Below are 18,191 nucleotides of genomic sequence, written 5' to 3'. Positions count from 1 at the left end.
TTCTAAGCAGATTAACAAACATAAGAAACTAAGTAACCCCTCCAGCACCCTATTGTAAGATATTATGTGCTGGGTCTAGAGAGTTATAAGTATAAGCAAAGTCAATTTCACTGCTCTTGGAAATAGTAGTTTATCCCAGAGAATGTATTTAAACCTTTGGGAAATCTGAAAGACTTCCCTCCCAGTGTCACTGCACTGAAGGTGCTGTGTGTGACAATGCAAAAGATGACGCCTATGGCGTTTGTCAGACTTCACAACCAAAAAGAAACAGGGTTCAAATCACATTTAAAATACGAGAGAGTTAGGGGGCGGGAAGGGTCCCACTCTCTCCAGGTTACAAATGCAAGTCCTCAAAATCCAGTAGAGGGGAACTATCACATTTCTGAGAATGCTGCCTAACAGACTCAGTAAGGGGACTTCACTTCAGTCCAGAGGCAATTCCCTGGACACTCCTTCCATCCTGGTGAGGAGGTAAAGAGTACTAAGACTTCCTTGCTGTTGAAGTGATTAGGGCCGGGCCCTCCAAAGCTTCAATGTCAAAATGTAAAGGAGGCCGCTCTTGTAGGGTCACTTCTCCAGATGGCAGACAAGTGTTTCCTGGGGGCAAACAGTCGCTGATTTTACTTTTGATAGATGAAGAGGACAAGTGTAGTCCAAGGAAGTCCCAAAATGACGTTTGCCTCCATGTTTCATCAGAAACCAGTCATGAGGTGAGGAAGGTGAAGGACTGGCAGCTGGCAATTGAGGGATTTTTGGAGTAGGCAGAAGAGCATCGTCATCATAGCTGCTTCAGGTGAGTCATGATCCACCTCTAAAGCCAGCCCATCGTCCCTATAGATAGCACTTCTCAGGTTGTACTTAGCGCTGCTAGATATGCCCAACCCTGGAATAAAATAACACCTTCCGGGTTTGCTCCAATCTTGGAAGGAAGAGCCAAGAAATGTCCTCAGATTGCTCCCAAAAACAGTCCTTATTCAACTGAGAGACTGACAACATTCGGAAGCGCCATATCCAGAAAACCAAAGTGAGCAGTTGGATAATTCCACTTGGGAGCCCCACAGGAGGCGCAAGGTACAGAGGTGCTATTTCCTGCCAACATGCGTCTCAGTAGAGTTTAAAATTAAAACTAAACTCTGGGGCCGGAGGTTGCCAGGCAGCAGGGTTCAAAGGCAACAAGTGCCAACAGTCACCCCAGTGTCATAAGTGAGTTGGAAATCAGGACTATGCCGCACCTAGGAACCGGACCCGAAACAGAGGTAATTGGAACCAGCACAAAGCGTTTATGGAGGGAGAAGCGGGAAGAATCACTTACTGCAGGTAGCATGCCTCCACAGCTGTACATGCTACGCTTCACATAGCAGGCTGGTATTTCAATCCTTTTAGTCCTTCCCCACTGCACGCACCGTTCAGCAGAAACAAACGTAGCGAAATGCCAAAAGAAATATAAAAAAAAATACTTCCAACGTGTTCCGAAATGCTGCAGCGCAGCTTCCAACCAGCAGGGATCACGGCAGAACACGTCTGACTAGCCTTCCTTCCACATTTTCTGTCTCCTTGGGTATTATTTGTAGGAACTCCGACTTTAGCTATTTGTTTTGACAACATACTTCTCTGAACATACTGCAAAATCAGTAAAACATCCAGCGCCTAGGACAAACTAGGCGAGGATCGAACAGTCTGTATTTACAAAGTCATAAAAAAGAAAAGAACCTGGAAAATGTGTATTAAATCATTTTAAAGTCTGCACTTTGGTCAAATTTAACCAAGTACATATACTTGTATGTGAGAATAAGGAGCATGTGTGGGGAGGTGGGGGTGTGTAATAGGGGACCTACATTAAGGAAACATGCTGGTTTAATTGTGACAACCAAAATTGAACGTGCAGACTTTAAAAAAAGAGGCTATGAAGACCCGTAGAAACCAAACAATACGGGAAAATACCATTGCACATCAATTGCCCACTTCTGCACCTCTTCAGTATGGCATACATAACTTACCGTAATCATATTTCTGATGCTTGAATCTGCTTAGATGCATATTCTTTGCATAGGTCACCATCTAGTGGTAGGTGCAGAGTATTGCACATGTTTTCGAAGTTCTAAAAGGGACGTCATCTAGGCGGATTAGCAATCTTACCCCAAATGTGGATAACCTATGGCCCAAGCTCTCCAAAGAGGAGTACGATGGGGAGACATTTTGGAACACACCAAACCGTTTGAAATTCTCCACCACATTTCCAAGGTCCTTCAGGAAGAAATTAAATGGTTTTGCAGTTCACTGGTTTAAAAGTTAGACCATTACGTAGGTGTCAAATGTATGGGAACTCGCTGGCCCCTTTTTGCTCCTCGCCTGGGACTCTCCGGAAGAGGTAATAAGCAAACAGAGAACTGGCAGGAATTGTACAGTGCACCATAACACACTTTGCAGCACATCAGAGTTCAAATCAAAACTGAACAAATTAGGATCATTTATTATCGGAATTTGTAGAAAAAATGTAAACTTTCATCGTCATTTATCAAGCATTGCTTGCTTACGCCTCAAATGAAACATCTCTTTCCAAGATGCACTAGTCCAACATTCTTTGAGGAGCTAATAATTTAAAACTATAAAAACAGAACCTCTTTACGGAGGAACCTGGCACACAAACTAAAATTGCACAATTAGCAGGAGAAGGGGCCGTGGGAGGGCAATGTACTAAGAGGCTTCTGGCGGTAGATAGACACTGATACATTGTCTAATAACCCTCGGAAATGGGATCGGTGCGACCACAGCCAGCGCAAACAGGTGATCTACCTCAATTACTTCACCTACGATTTTTCTATCAATTCACTTGCCAACGTAGTGCAAGCATAAGGAATTCTGTACAGAATTGTATGCACAGGACAATGCACCAGGTCCTCGTCATAATATAAGTGGGGATTTTGGCAGAATTTATCTATATATGAGCACTGCGACAATTAATGTTTACAATTAAAAGGCCTGGAGGAGGCGTTTAGATGTTCTAATTTTCAACAAACAAAACAAATCCCTGCCCCCCCTCCCCTCGGTGCGCTCAGGTTAATACCACTTCAGTTGAGGAAGTAAAAGGTCCTACAAGAAAAGTGCAAAGGGAAATGTTTAGCCCATCGTGGGAAAGGGCTACAGTCCGAGCAAAGTCCAGTGGGGGAGATGGGCTCTACTTGGCATCAATGCCTTTGCTCTCTGGAATATGGCGGAAGCGACACCTCTCTCCGTTACTGCAGCCGGCATTGCGCCAAAAGTGGCATTCCATCTCCGCAGGGAGCTTTACACCGTCTCTGGAAAGATGAAAATCAGACATCAGAAAAATTGTGAATATGGAACAGATCAACACCACCAGCACAGCTTGGTTAGCAAGCATAGTCTGAGACCACCACCCTAAACACCACCCCACAACCACATTTCTACTCCACAGAGATCTGTCAAGTGGCCATTAAGAATCCCTCACTATGACACCACCACCTAAAAGTCATCCGCTTTGTTTCCGTTTGCAGTCATCAAAATAAAAAGGACGCAACATTATCCTTTTAGGTGAAAAGAGCCCTACAATAAACTGCTCTATGAAAACATCACCACTATACATTTCCTGGTTTTCTTCAGTAGAATAATGATTTTTGAAAATGTCATGCTTCAAACTGAATTGTAATCCAATGTATGAGGAGCAACCAGTTCCTTTCTCAAACTGAGATTTTTAATAACTTTATTTTTAATTTGTATGGAAATTGCTCCCGATTTTTTCAATGTCAACTAATTGAAAGCATCCGTTATAAAAGGTTAAAAGTATGAAAAAAGAAAATCTAATATCACATGCGTTTAATCACAACCTGAACATAGCCAGATGGGAGATATGCTATGCTCCTGGCTGAAATGGACTGATCACTAAACGCTTGAATAATGCTTACATCTTGCTTCCAAGGATCTCCACGTTTCCCCGCAGTAGATTACTAGCAGCTGCAAAAACTTTGCACACGCGTTTGCCCTTCTGAAGCAAGTAGCTCAGGAATAATCACAGCTACACTTACTGCTTACACTCCAGGTTCTTCCTTTGGCCAATATACAAAAAAGTACCAACCAAGTATAATATGACAAGATTATGGGGTAGAGCCCTTGGTCTTTACCCCCCCCCTCTCCCAGAACCCCCCCACCAAGGTTCTGCAACAGCCCTATGCAAGCTAGCAGAGTCTGATCTCAACCCAATTCATGGATAGCTCCCAATATCCTCTTGGCCCACTAAATGCGTCTGCTTTCACCCATGGACCCCTATATATGTGGCTGTGCTACAGCTGCCTTGCCAACAGACTCCATACTCTGTGCACGTTTAGAGTAGTCATCTTTGCACACGCGTCACATTTACCACTAGGTCTCCAACTCCTAAGTTGTACAAAAGTGCCTCAGGAAAAAATAGCCCTTCCAAGCCTCATTCTAGACTGCCCCATCCGAACCACAACATGCAAAGTGATGAAAAATCAGTACTCGCACAGCAATGGGAAGTGAGGAAGCGAACGCGGAACAACCAAAATGCCATAATCTGGGTCCAAAAATTCCATTCTCCCATCTGGACGATCAACAGAGTCAAGGAATGGTTCAGTACTCACTGTGCACTCAAATCCATAATTCCATTACGGGAATTTGTGCACTTCTTTTTCAGTAGACTCTGTGCTTTTAAGTAACCATGTTTATAGGTTAGAAAAATGTTTTGTTGCACTAACCTTTGCTATTGTTTGCTTGCCGACTGACTTGGGAGTCCAGTAAAGCACTCTGCTTTACTTGCCTTGCTTTTTGCTCACTTTTATGGGGCAACTGATCAGTCCTTATGACTATCAGTATTGGAAGATTGTCTTGATGGATTTCTTATGCCAGTAGGAGCTCAATAGCTCCCAACAATTGGAACACCCGTGCAAGATCTTCCCTAATAGTTAACCTGACCAGCTGATGCCACTCCACAGCCAAACACCACAAGTCTGACTAAATGAGGCTCATCTCTGCAGTGGTGATGCTTTTCCAGACAAGCGGCATTGCTGATGCCCTAGATGTGGGCACCAAAGGGAGCCATTTGGATAAATTCAAGGTTTTGACTGGATACTGAACTAAGACTAACATCACGACTATACTTACTTTGGCACCAGACATGGGATGTTTGCTGCAGAGGTGGAACTGGCATGATCAGGATGCCTCAGCTGCAATATAAACTTTGTTCCCTCGACTTCTGCTCCCTGTAGAAAGAGAAACTCAGAAGTGAAAAATCAGAATTAAAGATCGCCATACATGTATGATGCACCTTATTGAGATAACAATGCAATAAGGAACATTGGTCCTGTTTGGATGAAAGTAAATACGTTCTACATAAAAGGTAAACTGGGGTGGGGGGAGCAGCCATCATTTATTAAAATAAGCAGAATATACAGAGGTGTTAAGAGGATGAAAATTGACATTGTAACTTCAGGACAAAATCAATGAATCTCTACAAAACTCTGCGGCTCCTTTTTCCTTTATTCTCCAACAGAAAGACTGCAGAACCCTGCATGGTCGTTCCAAGGGCCTGTTCTGCATGATTTAACCAATTCATCAGGACTTCAGTAATAGCAGCAGCGCAAACATCTAACACGAGAGCTAGGCAAGGGCAACAAAGATGGACGAGAGCAGCTTGCAAGAGTGAAGGAGCAAATGGCGTGAAAAAGTTAGTCCATAAAGAGGGGTAGCGTGAAGTCTTCATAAAATGGCATGGTAAGAGTGGGCACGTACCTAGCAAGAAAGGTGAGAGTATTCGGCCATGGGGTAAGGATTAGATTGGGAGTTAAGGAAGCAATGGAGACCTAGTCAAGAGAATGGGGAGGCAGGCAGAGAATGCCAAAGAGGTCTAGATGCAGAGTAAATAGTGAGGCCAAGGAGACACAGGAGATGTCGAAAAACAACAATAAAAGAAAAACAGAAAACTTAAGAATATAGGAGCAAAACAATTAGAGTGAAAAAGATGAAAGGGCAGATGGAATCGGTGGCTTGAAACCATGAAGCCATGATACAACAGCACCTACCTGCAGAGCAGTGAAGGCAGTTTCTGCCGCATCTTTGCTACCAAAGTTAACGAAGGCACAGGTCCGGTCGTAGAGAATTCGAATGGAATGGATAGGACCAAATCTGCAGGAAAAAGATGTATTTAGCACCCAAACCCTTACGTATCATGGCGTAGTTATACACAGAAGGCTTAACTGGTTACCGGACAATTCACAAGGAGGATACAGCATTAGAGATTACAGTACATGAATGCAATAGAATGTTGGGGGTTTCATATATAACATGGGATGGGAGTAGAGCGACAGAGGTGAAGCTGGAGGGTAATCAGAGTGGAAAGGAGCCGAGGGATCAGAGGTAATCACGCAGTTAAAATTTGTTAAAGAGACAGGTTTTGAGCAGACTCTTGAAGCGTTGATGGGACTGCTCGTTTCTGATAAACGTTGGGAGTTCCATATTTTGGGAGCGACAACTGGGAAGCAGACACCCCCTGCTCTGGAGTTCCTGATCTGAGGGTACTAGTAGTCTTTTTTTGAGAAACAGTGTTGTTCAGATAGAGGGGGGCTACATTAGAGATACATTTGTGAATGGTAGTGAGAGTCTTAAATAGAATTCTATCTTTGATTGGGAGCCAATGTACCTCTCTCCAAATATGAGAAATGTGCTTGTTTCTTTTTATACCAAATGCAGCTCTAAGCACTTTATTTTGTAGTAGTTGCATTTTGTCGAGGTTAGATTTTGTGTTTCCTAGGAGAAGGATGTTGCAATAGTCTAGTTTCGTGAGAATCTGGGCCCGAGCTAAGGTGAGGCATTTTAGGGGGGTGAGAAATATATGGCTCAGAGTGAGGAGTTTAGCGTATATGGGGTAGCCAAGGCAAGGCTATTGATGTGTTTACTCATGGAGAGGTTGAAGTCTATGTGGATGTCTAGATACTGATGAGTTCACTTCAGGCACAAATGGCTGAAATTAGTGAAAGTTCTGGCATAAATGGGACAGACGAACACTCCTAAAAAGAATAAAGTGAGCACTCCAGCGACTAGAGGTACAGAAACCAGCCATTCCTACTGAAAAACAATCTAAACTCTAGGGGCAGAGTGTGTTCAGGACAATTTTCCTTTTGGTGCTCAATTCCTTCCACCTTTGAAACCCCCAGCTCTTTTGCTGGACTTTAGGACTTTTTAATTTTATCCGTTGAGCGAGGGAGACCTTTTTTCCCCCCTCACACACTCGTGTTTCGACCTGATTTGGATTATATGTTTCCTTTGTTTTTGGAGTCCGACATACACCATAGGCATCTAATTTTTGTATGGTGACACACAGCACCTTCAGTGCAGTGTCACAGTGAAATCCTTTAGATTTCTCATAAGGTGTAAATACATTTTCTTGTGAGAACTACTGTTCCCAAATATAGTAAAGTGAAATTGACTTTACTTACCTTTTCTCTTTGTAGGTCCAGCACACACCATCTTATGTGGAGTGCTAGGGGTTACCTAGTAGCCCCTTATACTACATTCTCATGTAACATTTTTATGTTACCCTCACTGCTTTAAATGGCCGGTGGCAGTGGTTTTATTTTCCTACCATTGTGCTTTTCTACTGCAGGCTGAATCCTCAGCGGCAGTACAGCACCCATGGGTGATGGCCCCGGTCTTCTTTCTTCGCCATTTTCCGTTTGTGAGGTCGTTGTTGGGTTTTACTCTGCGTACCAAGCCATGTTTGAGCCCTTTGTTCATTTTGCCTTAGGCGGTCTTCAGTCCTGAAACCCGCTTCTGGCTCGAGTGTATCTGGAAAGGCAGACAGTGAGGGAGGTTCCCAAAACTCCTCTGTCCTTCGTCTCTAGGAGCACATGAATGGCACCCATCCTGATTGGCTGGCTGTCCTTTGGTGGGGTGGGGGGGTGAAACCGCATAGTGCCGCTGATCCGAAAACAGCCCGTAGCTGGCAACGACCTCCAAATTGCAGCCGAAGGAGTCCTCCAGACGTCCTCCCTCTTGTCCCCATGACTGAGGCTCAGGAACACAGATCTGCGTCGCTGCAACAGGCCAGAATCTTGAAACCAGAGGTACTGTTTAGACATGGGGTACTTACCTCAGTTTTTTTTTTTGAGTTGTGCTTTTCTCAGTTGAGATTTGCATTGGCTTAACTTAGAGTTGATTCCAAAGTGTAACAGCTTGATACCCTACAAGCGATTTCTACAAAATTTGTGCAAGACCTTATTATCTAAGAAGTGACTCTGCTCCATAGACTGAGCTCCAATTGACTTTGCCTGTCCTAGCTCCCTGCAGACTCTTCCAGTACATGGACTTTGATATTTCTGTCCCCATAGGTGGTAACTTGTTTTTAGGCGGTTATTGCCGGGAAAGGCTGGTCTAGACTTCATTGGAAGATTTGATATATGATATGGCATTTATAATGCGCCTATACACAAGTGTTTCAAGGCTTGACAAGGGAGGGGAACAGAGGGACGACAATGATATTACTAGGCCAGGTGACATTGAGATCATGCAAGTGCAGGGGAGGGGAAGTGCAGGGGATGGGGGAGAGGCGCGAAGTGCAGTACATAGGATAAAGAGTAAATAAATAAAAACAATAAATAACAATAAATAAGTGCGCCAAGCTGGTGGCAGGTGCAGGGGTAAGTGCAGACATCAGGTGTCAAGTGCTGGTAGGGGGCTGTAGGGATACAGAAACAGCCCCAGGGTGCAAGGGCTGCAGTGCAGGTGTGCAACTGTCGGGTAGGGGGTTATGGGCTCGCGATCCGAGTGTAGCCAGGTGACCAGTGCAGTTTCAGCCAAGAGTTCAGCAGGGGAGAGGAGGAGAGAAAGCAGAAGCAAGAGGAAGGTCTTGAGGTGTTTCCGGACCCAGAGATGGTTCTCTTCAAGTTTCAGAGAGGCAGGGAGGCTGTTCCAGAGGGAGGCTTGGAGAAGCGACTGACCCTGAGGAAGTTGGAGGCGGATGAGCGAAGAGCGAGAATGAAGATATTTAGGAAGAGAGTTAAAGGTATTGAAGCCCAAGAACACCTTGTGGACAATGCAGAGCAAGGCATAAATAAGCAGTGTCACGGAGCAATTTGCTATGCAATTCTGTAGGTTTGCAAATTAAATTGCCACTTGTGTAGCAAAGTTAGCTATTTAAGTTACCCTGTTCAATGATAGCACAGCTCACCCTACATTCCTTTCTTGCCTTCAGAGCTCTCTCCACCCTATTTTCTCTGTTCGCTGCAAGTTCAAAGGGGCTAATGAGAGAGTGCAGCAGTAATCACCCCTTTCACTCATGTGCCAAAAGACCTGTGTAGGAGTGCTACACATTTTATTTTTCAAATAATTGCAAACCAGAAATAATCGCGATAACACGGTTATTAAGCTAACTGCATCGTGTCTGCCAAAGACCAGTACGTGTTTTTTTTCTTTAAAGGCTTTCAATTCCTTTTCTAAAAATGAAATCGATTACATAATGCATAATTACGGTATTGCTACTGTAAAACACTGCATTGTCTCCATGCTTTACAGTGAAGTGTAAATCTAGATTTCATTTTGTTGGGAAAGATGCATCATATCGATGAGTGGACAATTGAAAATGTACATGACCACGCAGCCACATGCTTTGAAGGCAAACCTAGTCCTGTGGCCTGCTGGTTACATACAGCTTGCAACTGTTGCTCAACCCATGAGCGGATACCATATTCCTTGACATTCTATCTTACTATTCTGGTTTATACCCGCATCCATGAAAGTGAGATGGCTGCAAACTACATTATTCTGCCTAGTTTGCCCAGTTCCCTGCCTGCTATGCCATCCACTCTGCTTAGTCCTTTACATAATACATACTCAAAGCTAACTTGATATTAACGCAAGGTAAGTAGCGATCAATAGTTTCATCCAGTCTGTACATCTACAGACCTACTGCAAAACTGTAAACTGTAGTGGGCCTCCAGAGCTCACTTTGCTCTATGATTGTGTTGTGTAGTGCCTGTCTGTGATGTGCTGTAGCTGGTGATGTCACATGGAATGATGATGTATAACTGGTGGAATGTTTATGAAGGTTCCCTGTGGTTGTAGTTCGATCCTGCCTGGGTGATGGGAGCCGGTGTTGTAATGTATTTACCTCATTATGTCCCATCTGTAACAGTAACTCAAAGACTGGTAATACACCTACAAGAAGTAAGCTTAATGAGCCTGGAACCTGCCTCATTTCAGATTATGATTGTATTACATATTTGCACCTGCAGTAGAGAGAACTGGGCAAACTGTTTTCAGAGCCTTTTTATTATCTATTTGTGTCCATTCATGCAGCTAACCTTTTTACACTCATCCAGGGTTCGTAAAGTTTTTTCGCCCACTGGCATAGTCGAGTAGATTTTAAGAAGGGCCAGTACCATTTGCAGGGGATGTTAGAAACTTTTATTTAAACTTTACTTTGTTTGCAATAAATGTCAAAAAGGTTTCACTGTGCATTGCTGGCCTCTGGATGGCAGCAGTGTGCCAAACTAAAGTGGGTTTGTGGTGACATGCACCATTATACAGAAATAATTTATAAGGCCTGACATCTCACTGTCTTACTTCAGCGGTATACAAAACAAAACTGCTGTATTGTTGCTTATTTTATATCTTAGGTACAAGTATCTTGTGGTGGCATTGAAAAAATGAGTACAAAATTGCTAATCAAATGGGTTTGTTTGCCAATCAAGAAAAATGTGATTGCAAACTGCTAATCAATTTTTGAAAACAAATGTATGCCTTGCAGAGGGTTTTCAACTTAATCCTCACTGGCACTGGGAGCTAGGGCAGCGATTTCAGTCCTGGAGAGATACGATCCCTGGTCTTGAGGCCAAGGACAAGTCTTACAGTCCTTGGCCTGCGAGACAGGGCATGTGAGTAATTAAGTATATTCACATGCCATGAGAACCTGTTTAACCTTTTCCTTCCTTTAACCTTTCCATTGTGCAACCTCAGAATTTGCAAAATATAACTAGTGATATATAAATGCCTTTACTGTCCTTGTGAATGAAGTCACCTCCGGCTGCAAGTGTGTAAAATGCATCTCTAAAGATAATCTACTAAACTTGTGCTGGTGCAGTCTCCCACAGGGTTACTGCATACAATCTTGCCCAACAAGCACAATCCTGTCCTGGCAGCCTTCAGACACCTGAATCCACCCGGCGTCCAGGAATTCCTGTAGCAGATGCATGTGCAATCTGCAGAGCCGATTAGATAAATACAAGATGACAATGCCGAGCAGCGACTTGATGGTCCGCACTGTGGCGAACTTCAGTGCCAACAGCCGTTGCGACCTTGCCCAAGATGGCCGCTATCATCTCCTCAGACGGTGCCGCCAGGCAGGACACCGTTGAGTCTGGATCCCAAAAACAGCACGTCCTGCGATGAGTCAAGCAGGACTTTGCATAATTCATTGAGAATACCAGGAGAGTCAGCAGCTGGACGGTCCCGCCGCGGGATCGACGGCGATGTCCCTCGACCTGGCTCGGATGAAGTTGTCTAGGTAAGGATAGATGGGCCGCCACCGGAGCCAGACCCTTGGTGAAGACTCTGGGAGTCAACTTCAGTCCGAAGGGGAGAGCCTTGAACTGGTAATGCTTCGCTTGTACGACAAAGAGCAGGACCTTGCAGTGCTTTTCATGAATGGGGATGTGGAAGTACGCGTCCTCCATCCAACGACGACAGAAAAGTCTCCCTCATCCAGTTGGCAGAGCATGTGCCGCAGAGTGACCATCCTGAACTTCTGGGACTTTATGAACTTGTTGAGTCGTCGTAGATGGTGGAGGATGGGCCTTCAGCCCCCGGTCGTCTTTCTCACGAGAAAGTATCTTCAGTAGACTCCGGAGTCACTTTAGAACTAGCTCCATCGCCCCTTTTGGTAAAAAGGCCCAAACCTCCAGCAGTAGCTGAGGGATGTGCTGTTCCTGTCGTGCCAATAGTGGTATCCGCAGACACTTTAGTTGAAACTCCAAGGTGTGTCCGTGGGCGAGAGCGTCCAGCACCCATCAATTAGTGGAGATGGTCTCCCACACGCTGACTAAGCTCGCCAGCCAGCCGCCCACTGGGGTGCAGGGGTGAGGGCCCGACGCCTTGTCCAGGTAAGTCCTGCGCGAAGGTCGGCGCGCCGCCATGGGAGCCTTGACGACGGCCACCTCCGAAGTCAATGGAGCGACCCCTGTTGACTTCCTGGGTCGTGGAACGGGAGGGTTGGGGGAAAGGACGATCCCCCACCGAAATCCCTGAGGACCTGCTTGACTTCTCTCCTGACTGTGCTGTTGCAGTATGCCCAGGGCACGGGCCATCTCCATGTTGGTCTTGATGGCCTGGAGGGATTCATCGACTGCCTTACCAAACAGGTTGTCTGTCGAACGGCATGTCAAGGACCCTAGTCTGGACCTCCTGCCTGAAGTTGGTGGTCTTGAGCCAGCCACGATGACAAATGCAAACCCCATTTCCCATCTGGCGGAAACATGTCTGCAATGTCCAGGGCCACGGTGATGGCCCGGTCCGACGCCACCTCACCTTCCGAAAGGATCTCCAATGCCTCGACCCATCTCATCGGGGAGGAAGTCAAGGAGCAAGGCCATCTTGTACCAAAGCTCCCAAGCATACCTGGCCACAATCGGTATGGCGTTGACCGCCTTGACCGTCGTCACCGAGTATATGACCTTTCTACCCAAGGAATCCAATTTCTTCCCCTCGCTGTCCAGGGGTGCAGATGAAGACTAACTTGCCAGCTTCTTCCTGGCGGCAGCCAAGACCAGAGTCCGGCAACAGATGGGATCGCAGACACCTGGGCGCAGACTCGGCACCCGGTACTTCTTTTCAAGTTGGTCCCTTTTGGCTGGGGCTAAGCGGTTCTTCAGCAGAGCCAGCCCCTCGTCCCAGACGTCTGCCGAGTACGTCCGCCAGAAGATTGAGTTCTCCTGGTACATGTTGCGACAGGAGGACCCTCTTGTGTTTGTGGGAAAGACGAGGCAGTCGTTTGTCCGAATTAGAGCCCCAGAAACTGTTTGACTTGGCTGAGTCTAGACTGGATTTCTTCTCGTTGATCGAGAACCCTAAACAGAACAGGAGATCTATCGTCTTCTGGGCGTTTGTAAAGCAGGTTCTGTACGAATCCCCTGTTATGAGCCAATCGTCGAGGTAAGGATAGACCGGGATGGACTGGGATGGACTGCCTGCGCCGGTGAGCACCTACTACCGCCAGTACCTTTGTGAACACTCGTGGAGTCGAGGCAGTGCCGAAGGGAATAATCTTGAACTGATAATGCGCATCCTCTATCATGAACCTTAAGTACTTTCTGTGCGATGGCAACATTGAAATATGAAAGTATGCATCTTTTATATCCAATGTTGCCATTTAATCCCCTTCACCAGCAGCGGTATTACTTCCTGCAGTGTAGTAACTCTGAACTTTTGTGGTTTGACATATTTGTTTGCTGGGCACACGTCTAAATCAGGGCGCATGGTGATATCCTTTTTGGGTACAAGGAAGTACACAGAATAAATACCCTGGTTTTACCTGATGAATAGGGACGACTTCTATGACACCCTTTTCTTGAAGGATCTGCACCTCTTCCAGCAGGATCTGTAGGTGCGCTAGTGATAGTTGCCTGCTCTTTGGAGGATGGTATCTAGGTGGCTGGTGGAACTAGATACAATGACCGTGGGTGACGATCTTGAGCACCCACTGGTCTGAGGTGATACCTACCATGCATGAAGGAATGATGACAGCTTTCCAGACTGGCGAGTCACTTTGGTGCGGAGGCAGAGTAGCATCTTGGGGTGGAGTTTGTACCTACCCTTGCCCCTGTGCTGTCCTCTTTGTTGATACTGCCTGGTGCCAGTTGAACCATGTCCGGAGGGCCATGTGGTACCCCCTGAGCCATACAGTCTGTGTGGAGATCTGGAGAAGGACTGCCCCCGAAAGGAACGAGTGTTTGATTGAGGGATTTTAAGGTCTCATGCTCCTTAGCCGTTTGAGCATCGTCCACAGCCATACCAAACACGTTAGAGTCTTCTACTGGCTTGTTTATCAATGAGGCCTGGGATTCTTAAGCCAGGCGTGGCTTTTGAGAAGAGTACCCTGTGCAAGGGTGTCCCGCTGTCTCTGCAGCATCGAGCATGTTTTTAAGGAGGTTGTCACTTGCTTTCCCTCAAACGATCGCCAGCAGGTGTGATGACTCTGGTTCATGGACCTCTTGGAGGCCTTCTTGAAGCAGGTTCCACTGCACATCGCTTTAACATGCAAGAAGAGTGCCATTTGCTATTCTGGTCGAATATGCTGCCGATGTGGTGATGCGCTTGCCAAGGGCATCGAGCTTCTTGCAGTCCTCGTCGGGGAAGGGGCACTCTGCATTAGATGGTGGCACCCCAGCCCTTTTACTGGTGGTGGTAACCAGAGAGTTTGACATGGCATGCCCCCGAATGTACATTGGGTCAGATGGAGGGGTGAAACAGTTTCTCAACCTGAGGGTTGACAGCTCTTGTGAGTGAAGGGGACAGCAAGGAGGGTGGAATTCAGCAGGAGAATAGCTTGGCTTGTTGGAGGTTTTTCCTTTAGAATTTCCTCTACAAAATCAGATTGCTGTACAGCCTCCTGAGTGGCAATCTGGAAGAGGTCTGCAGCCCTCTTCAGAATGGCATTGAAAGCCATTTGGTCGTCAATAGGTGACGGCTGCCTCTGTTGAGGCGAAGATGGAGGGTCCAAGCAAATTACATCTGGGTCAAAAGTTGGGGTGGGTGAGCCAAGGTGCTTCACCTACTGGCTGATCATGTCCCCAATCTGGGCACTGGTCACTGACCAAAAGGATTGTCCTCATGACTATATGGGTCCCCCATATGTCTCCTCTGGGTCTGAAAACGAACTAGTTCTTGATGAGTTGAGCTTCTGCAGCTTTGGCAAAATGGGACAGGAATCTTCCTCCCTAGGTCACTTGGGCGTAATGAACCTTTCAGAAAAGGTCTATAAAATGTGACATTTTGTCCATGTAATTTCTTAACCTCCCTCTGGTACACAGAGTGAGGCAGAAGTGTCTGGAGAAGGGAAAGGCTCCCTAGAGGGAGGGGATTTCTCAGTTAAAGCCTTAGGGAGGAGCTGGGGCCCTTCTGTGTACTCCCATCGATGAGGGGGTGCTTCTAGGTAGTCCCGCCGCCGATACTTTAGCTGCCAGACTCTCGCACAATTCTGGGGGCTGTATGAGGGATTTCGATATGCCTACAGGCGGCACGGTTGTAGGCTCTGCCGAAACATTTGGGGCTGGCATGCTCTTAGATGGAGTGTCGGCACCAATGGGTTTAGAAGAGACGCCTTTGTGAGTGGAATGCCTGGGCGCATGCCGAGAAGATGGATGCGGGGAGGGCGCCGCACCGAGAGTTACAGTAAGCACGGACAAATATTTCGGCGTGTCTGTTGGCGTCTGATGCTTTGACGTTTCCGTCAAGGAAGATTGGGGGATGTAGGTTTATCCTTTGGTGGTGCGTGTGTGCCTGTGTTGCCGGGATATGACCGCCCAATAGCAGTACCGGTGGCCGGCCTGTCGGGGCTCCGGACCAGCACCTGGGATCCGGACGTTCTGCCGAAAGATCTATGTCCTCCACATCTGAGCCATGGCTACTGCTAGAGTATTCGTCACTCGAAGCGACAGCCCCAACAGTTCAGCTTCGGCCTGCATATCGTAGGCCGCCCACTGATTTGTCCGTCGATCTTTAACGTCACAGGACGAAATAGTTTACAGGATTGCTCGTCGTGGTCACGAGTTAAGTACCTTTTGTGAGAGGTGTCCTTCCAGGGGTATTTTTCATTCCAAGATGGACAAAACTTAAAATTAGTCCTCTCCATAGAAGAGTGAAAAGGCGGTAGCCAGACCAGAAAAGGAAAGAGGGGAAGAGGAAATGCAACGGTTACTTAACTACTACAGAAGAATTCCACAGGAACCATTACCTTTTCTATAGCTTGTGCCTGCCTTTTTTGAAAGATACTCAGAACTAGATAGAGAAGGAGTCCTAAAGCCTAGGCTCTGTGAAAAGATTGCCAAGTAACTTACCTTGTGTCAGTGTGTTTTCAGTCATAAGGATCTGAAACCAAGTTCTTACTAACCTATGAATTACCTACAGCTATTCAAACAACGTTATTTACGTAACTTTGAATTGTAGAAGGTCATTCAGACAAGTAATTGTTGGGTTCTTACTAATTATGTAGACTATTTTAAAAAGTTAGTGTGGTTTTCACTTCCCTTGAATTGCACACTGCCATTCTGTAAGTCCTACACTTTGGGTCACTTACCAGACGTATTGTGTTGGTTATACATTGCGTTTGCTAACTGTGATAGTACTTACCCATAACCTTATAGTGTACAAGTGTTTTAGACCACATATATGCTACAAGTGCCTTCCTCCAGCCCTCTGTACCTCCCAAGATAAGCCTGGCTGATCTGCTACACTATCAAACCCTTGAGTGGTACAGACTTCTACTAGAAATCGGAACTCTGTATTGCCAAGTAGAAGGTTTCAGCCAGATCCGCGGGTCACACGAGTTTGCACCGCAAAATGGCACATGTGCCATGGTATTGCAAGTTTGCAGCCCGAGAGGTTCACAGCTCTTTATGGGACGGTGCAAAATGCAGGTGGTCTTCAGACTGGTTGATCCCACCAGTATATGGGAGCAAGTCATCAAGAGACCTTCCCGGTCGCTCTGAATTCTGGGTCTGGTCTTCAGCGGCTCTGGCAATCGTTTGTAAGTTTTTAGGACGTCTCACAAATTCCTCTTCGTATCTTCAGTCCAGTGGTTGACTGGGGCTTAGCTCCAGGACCCTGGCTTTTTATGCAAGAAAACTGACTGAGCCCACCAATCACCATTGAAGCCTCTAATACAAATCTGGCAGGTGGCTGTCCAGGGGAACAGCCAGTCTCCCAGTTCAAACTGGCTTCAGGCAGGCACACTACAGGACAAAGACCAGGGGAGTTTTGGTTACCTCCCCACTTACTGTCCCTTCAGGCACTCCAAGCACCTTGGCAGGCAAGACATGAACAGAGCTTAAAGAAGTAGAGCCACCATTTTAGGCAAATGGTGACCCCTGTGTGTCCCCTATCGCACTGCGAAGGCAGTGTTAGGGAGAATTCTCAGAAATGTGCTAATTCCCTTCTACCTTAGAGACCCCCAGCTCATCTGCTGCACTTAGGACTTTAATTTCTAACCTGGAAAGAGACCTTTTTCCCACTTTTCTGTGATTTAGATTCGGTTTCTTTTGACTTTGGAGTCCGACAAACTCCATAGGCATCCTCTTTACATTGTGACACAGCACCTTCAGTGCAGTGGCACAAGGATGTCTTAGATTTCCCCAACGTTTAAATACCTTCTCTTGGTGAAACTACCGTTTCCACGAGCAGTAAAGTGAAATTGACTTTACTTACATTTTGCAACTTTCTAGACCCAGCACATACCATCTTACCATAGGGTGCTGGAGGGGTTACTTGGTATCCCCTTTGTCTAGTTTCTCAGGTAACATTTATGTTAGCCTTTCTACAATTAATGGGTGGTGGCAGTAGTTTACTTTTTACTACAATTGGGTGTTACCATTGGCTCCATTTGCAGCTGCAGTAAGGCACCCATGGGGGCCCATTTTGTCAAAATGGCCCCAGTCTTTTTTCTCCATTTCTTGTTGGAAAAGTCCTTCTTGAGATGTACTCTGCACGCCAAACCAGGTTGGGTTCCTTTGTTAGTTTTGTCTTCGGCGGGATTCACGAGTGAAGCTCACCTCTGGCTCCAGTATGTCTGGCAGGGGCAGGAAGTGACGGAGGTGCCCAAAACTCCCTGTGCTTAATCCCCTTGGTTACAGGAATGGACACAAAAGGTGACTGGCTGGCGGTCTTTGGAGGACGGCAACTCTGCTGTGTGATTGACAGCTAGGCTGGAATGAATGGGAGAAACCTGCATAAAAAGGTGAGGCTTTTTGGCTTGGAAGGCAGAATCGACCACTGGACGAAGGAATCCGAAGAAGAACTTGAAAGAGATGTCTGATGCCACTCCTGGACTGTTGGTTTGCCCGGTGAAGCCCTGCTCCTGTGCTGAAGCTCCAAATTTGTTTCAACTGGAGAAGCCCTGTAAGGACGACTTCTCCCCTTGGGTTGGTGGAAGCAATCAACCCCAAAGTGAACTCGTTTGG

General features: G+C 46.3%; 1 protein-coding gene across 2 annotated transcripts in view; it reads right to left on the bottom strand.

The window, feature by feature from the left end:
* Positions 1 to 2,437: 2,437 nt before the first annotated feature.
* Positions 2,438 to 18,191, bottom strand: part of TTC31 (tetratricopeptide repeat domain 31) — a 317,092-nt gene continuing 301,338 nt past the window's right edge. The window contains exons 16-18 of one of the 2 annotated variants that reach the window (XM_069632487.1): positions 6,051 to 6,153; positions 5,134 to 5,231; positions 2,438 to 3,296 (exon numbers count right to left, since the gene is read on the bottom strand). In XM_069632487.1, coding sequence (XP_069488588.1) covers positions 3,176 to 3,296; positions 5,134 to 5,231; positions 6,051 to 6,153 — 322 coding nt within the window. In that variant the 3' untranslated portion in view covers positions 2,438 to 3,175. The remainder of the gene's footprint in view (positions 3,297 to 5,133; positions 5,232 to 6,050; positions 6,154 to 18,191) is intronic. The other variant, XM_069632488.1, reaches the window with a different exon arrangement.

This window comes from Ambystoma mexicanum, chromosome 6q, assembly GCF_040938575.1.
Source record: "Ambystoma mexicanum isolate Mex_15411 chromosome 6q, UKY_AmexF1_1, whole genome shotgun sequence".
Taxonomy (NCBI): Eukaryota; Metazoa; Chordata; class Amphibia; order Caudata; family Ambystomatidae; genus Ambystoma; species Ambystoma mexicanum.
Note: the sequence above shows the minus strand (reverse complement) of the source record. Positions and strands in the feature narration are given on the sequence as shown.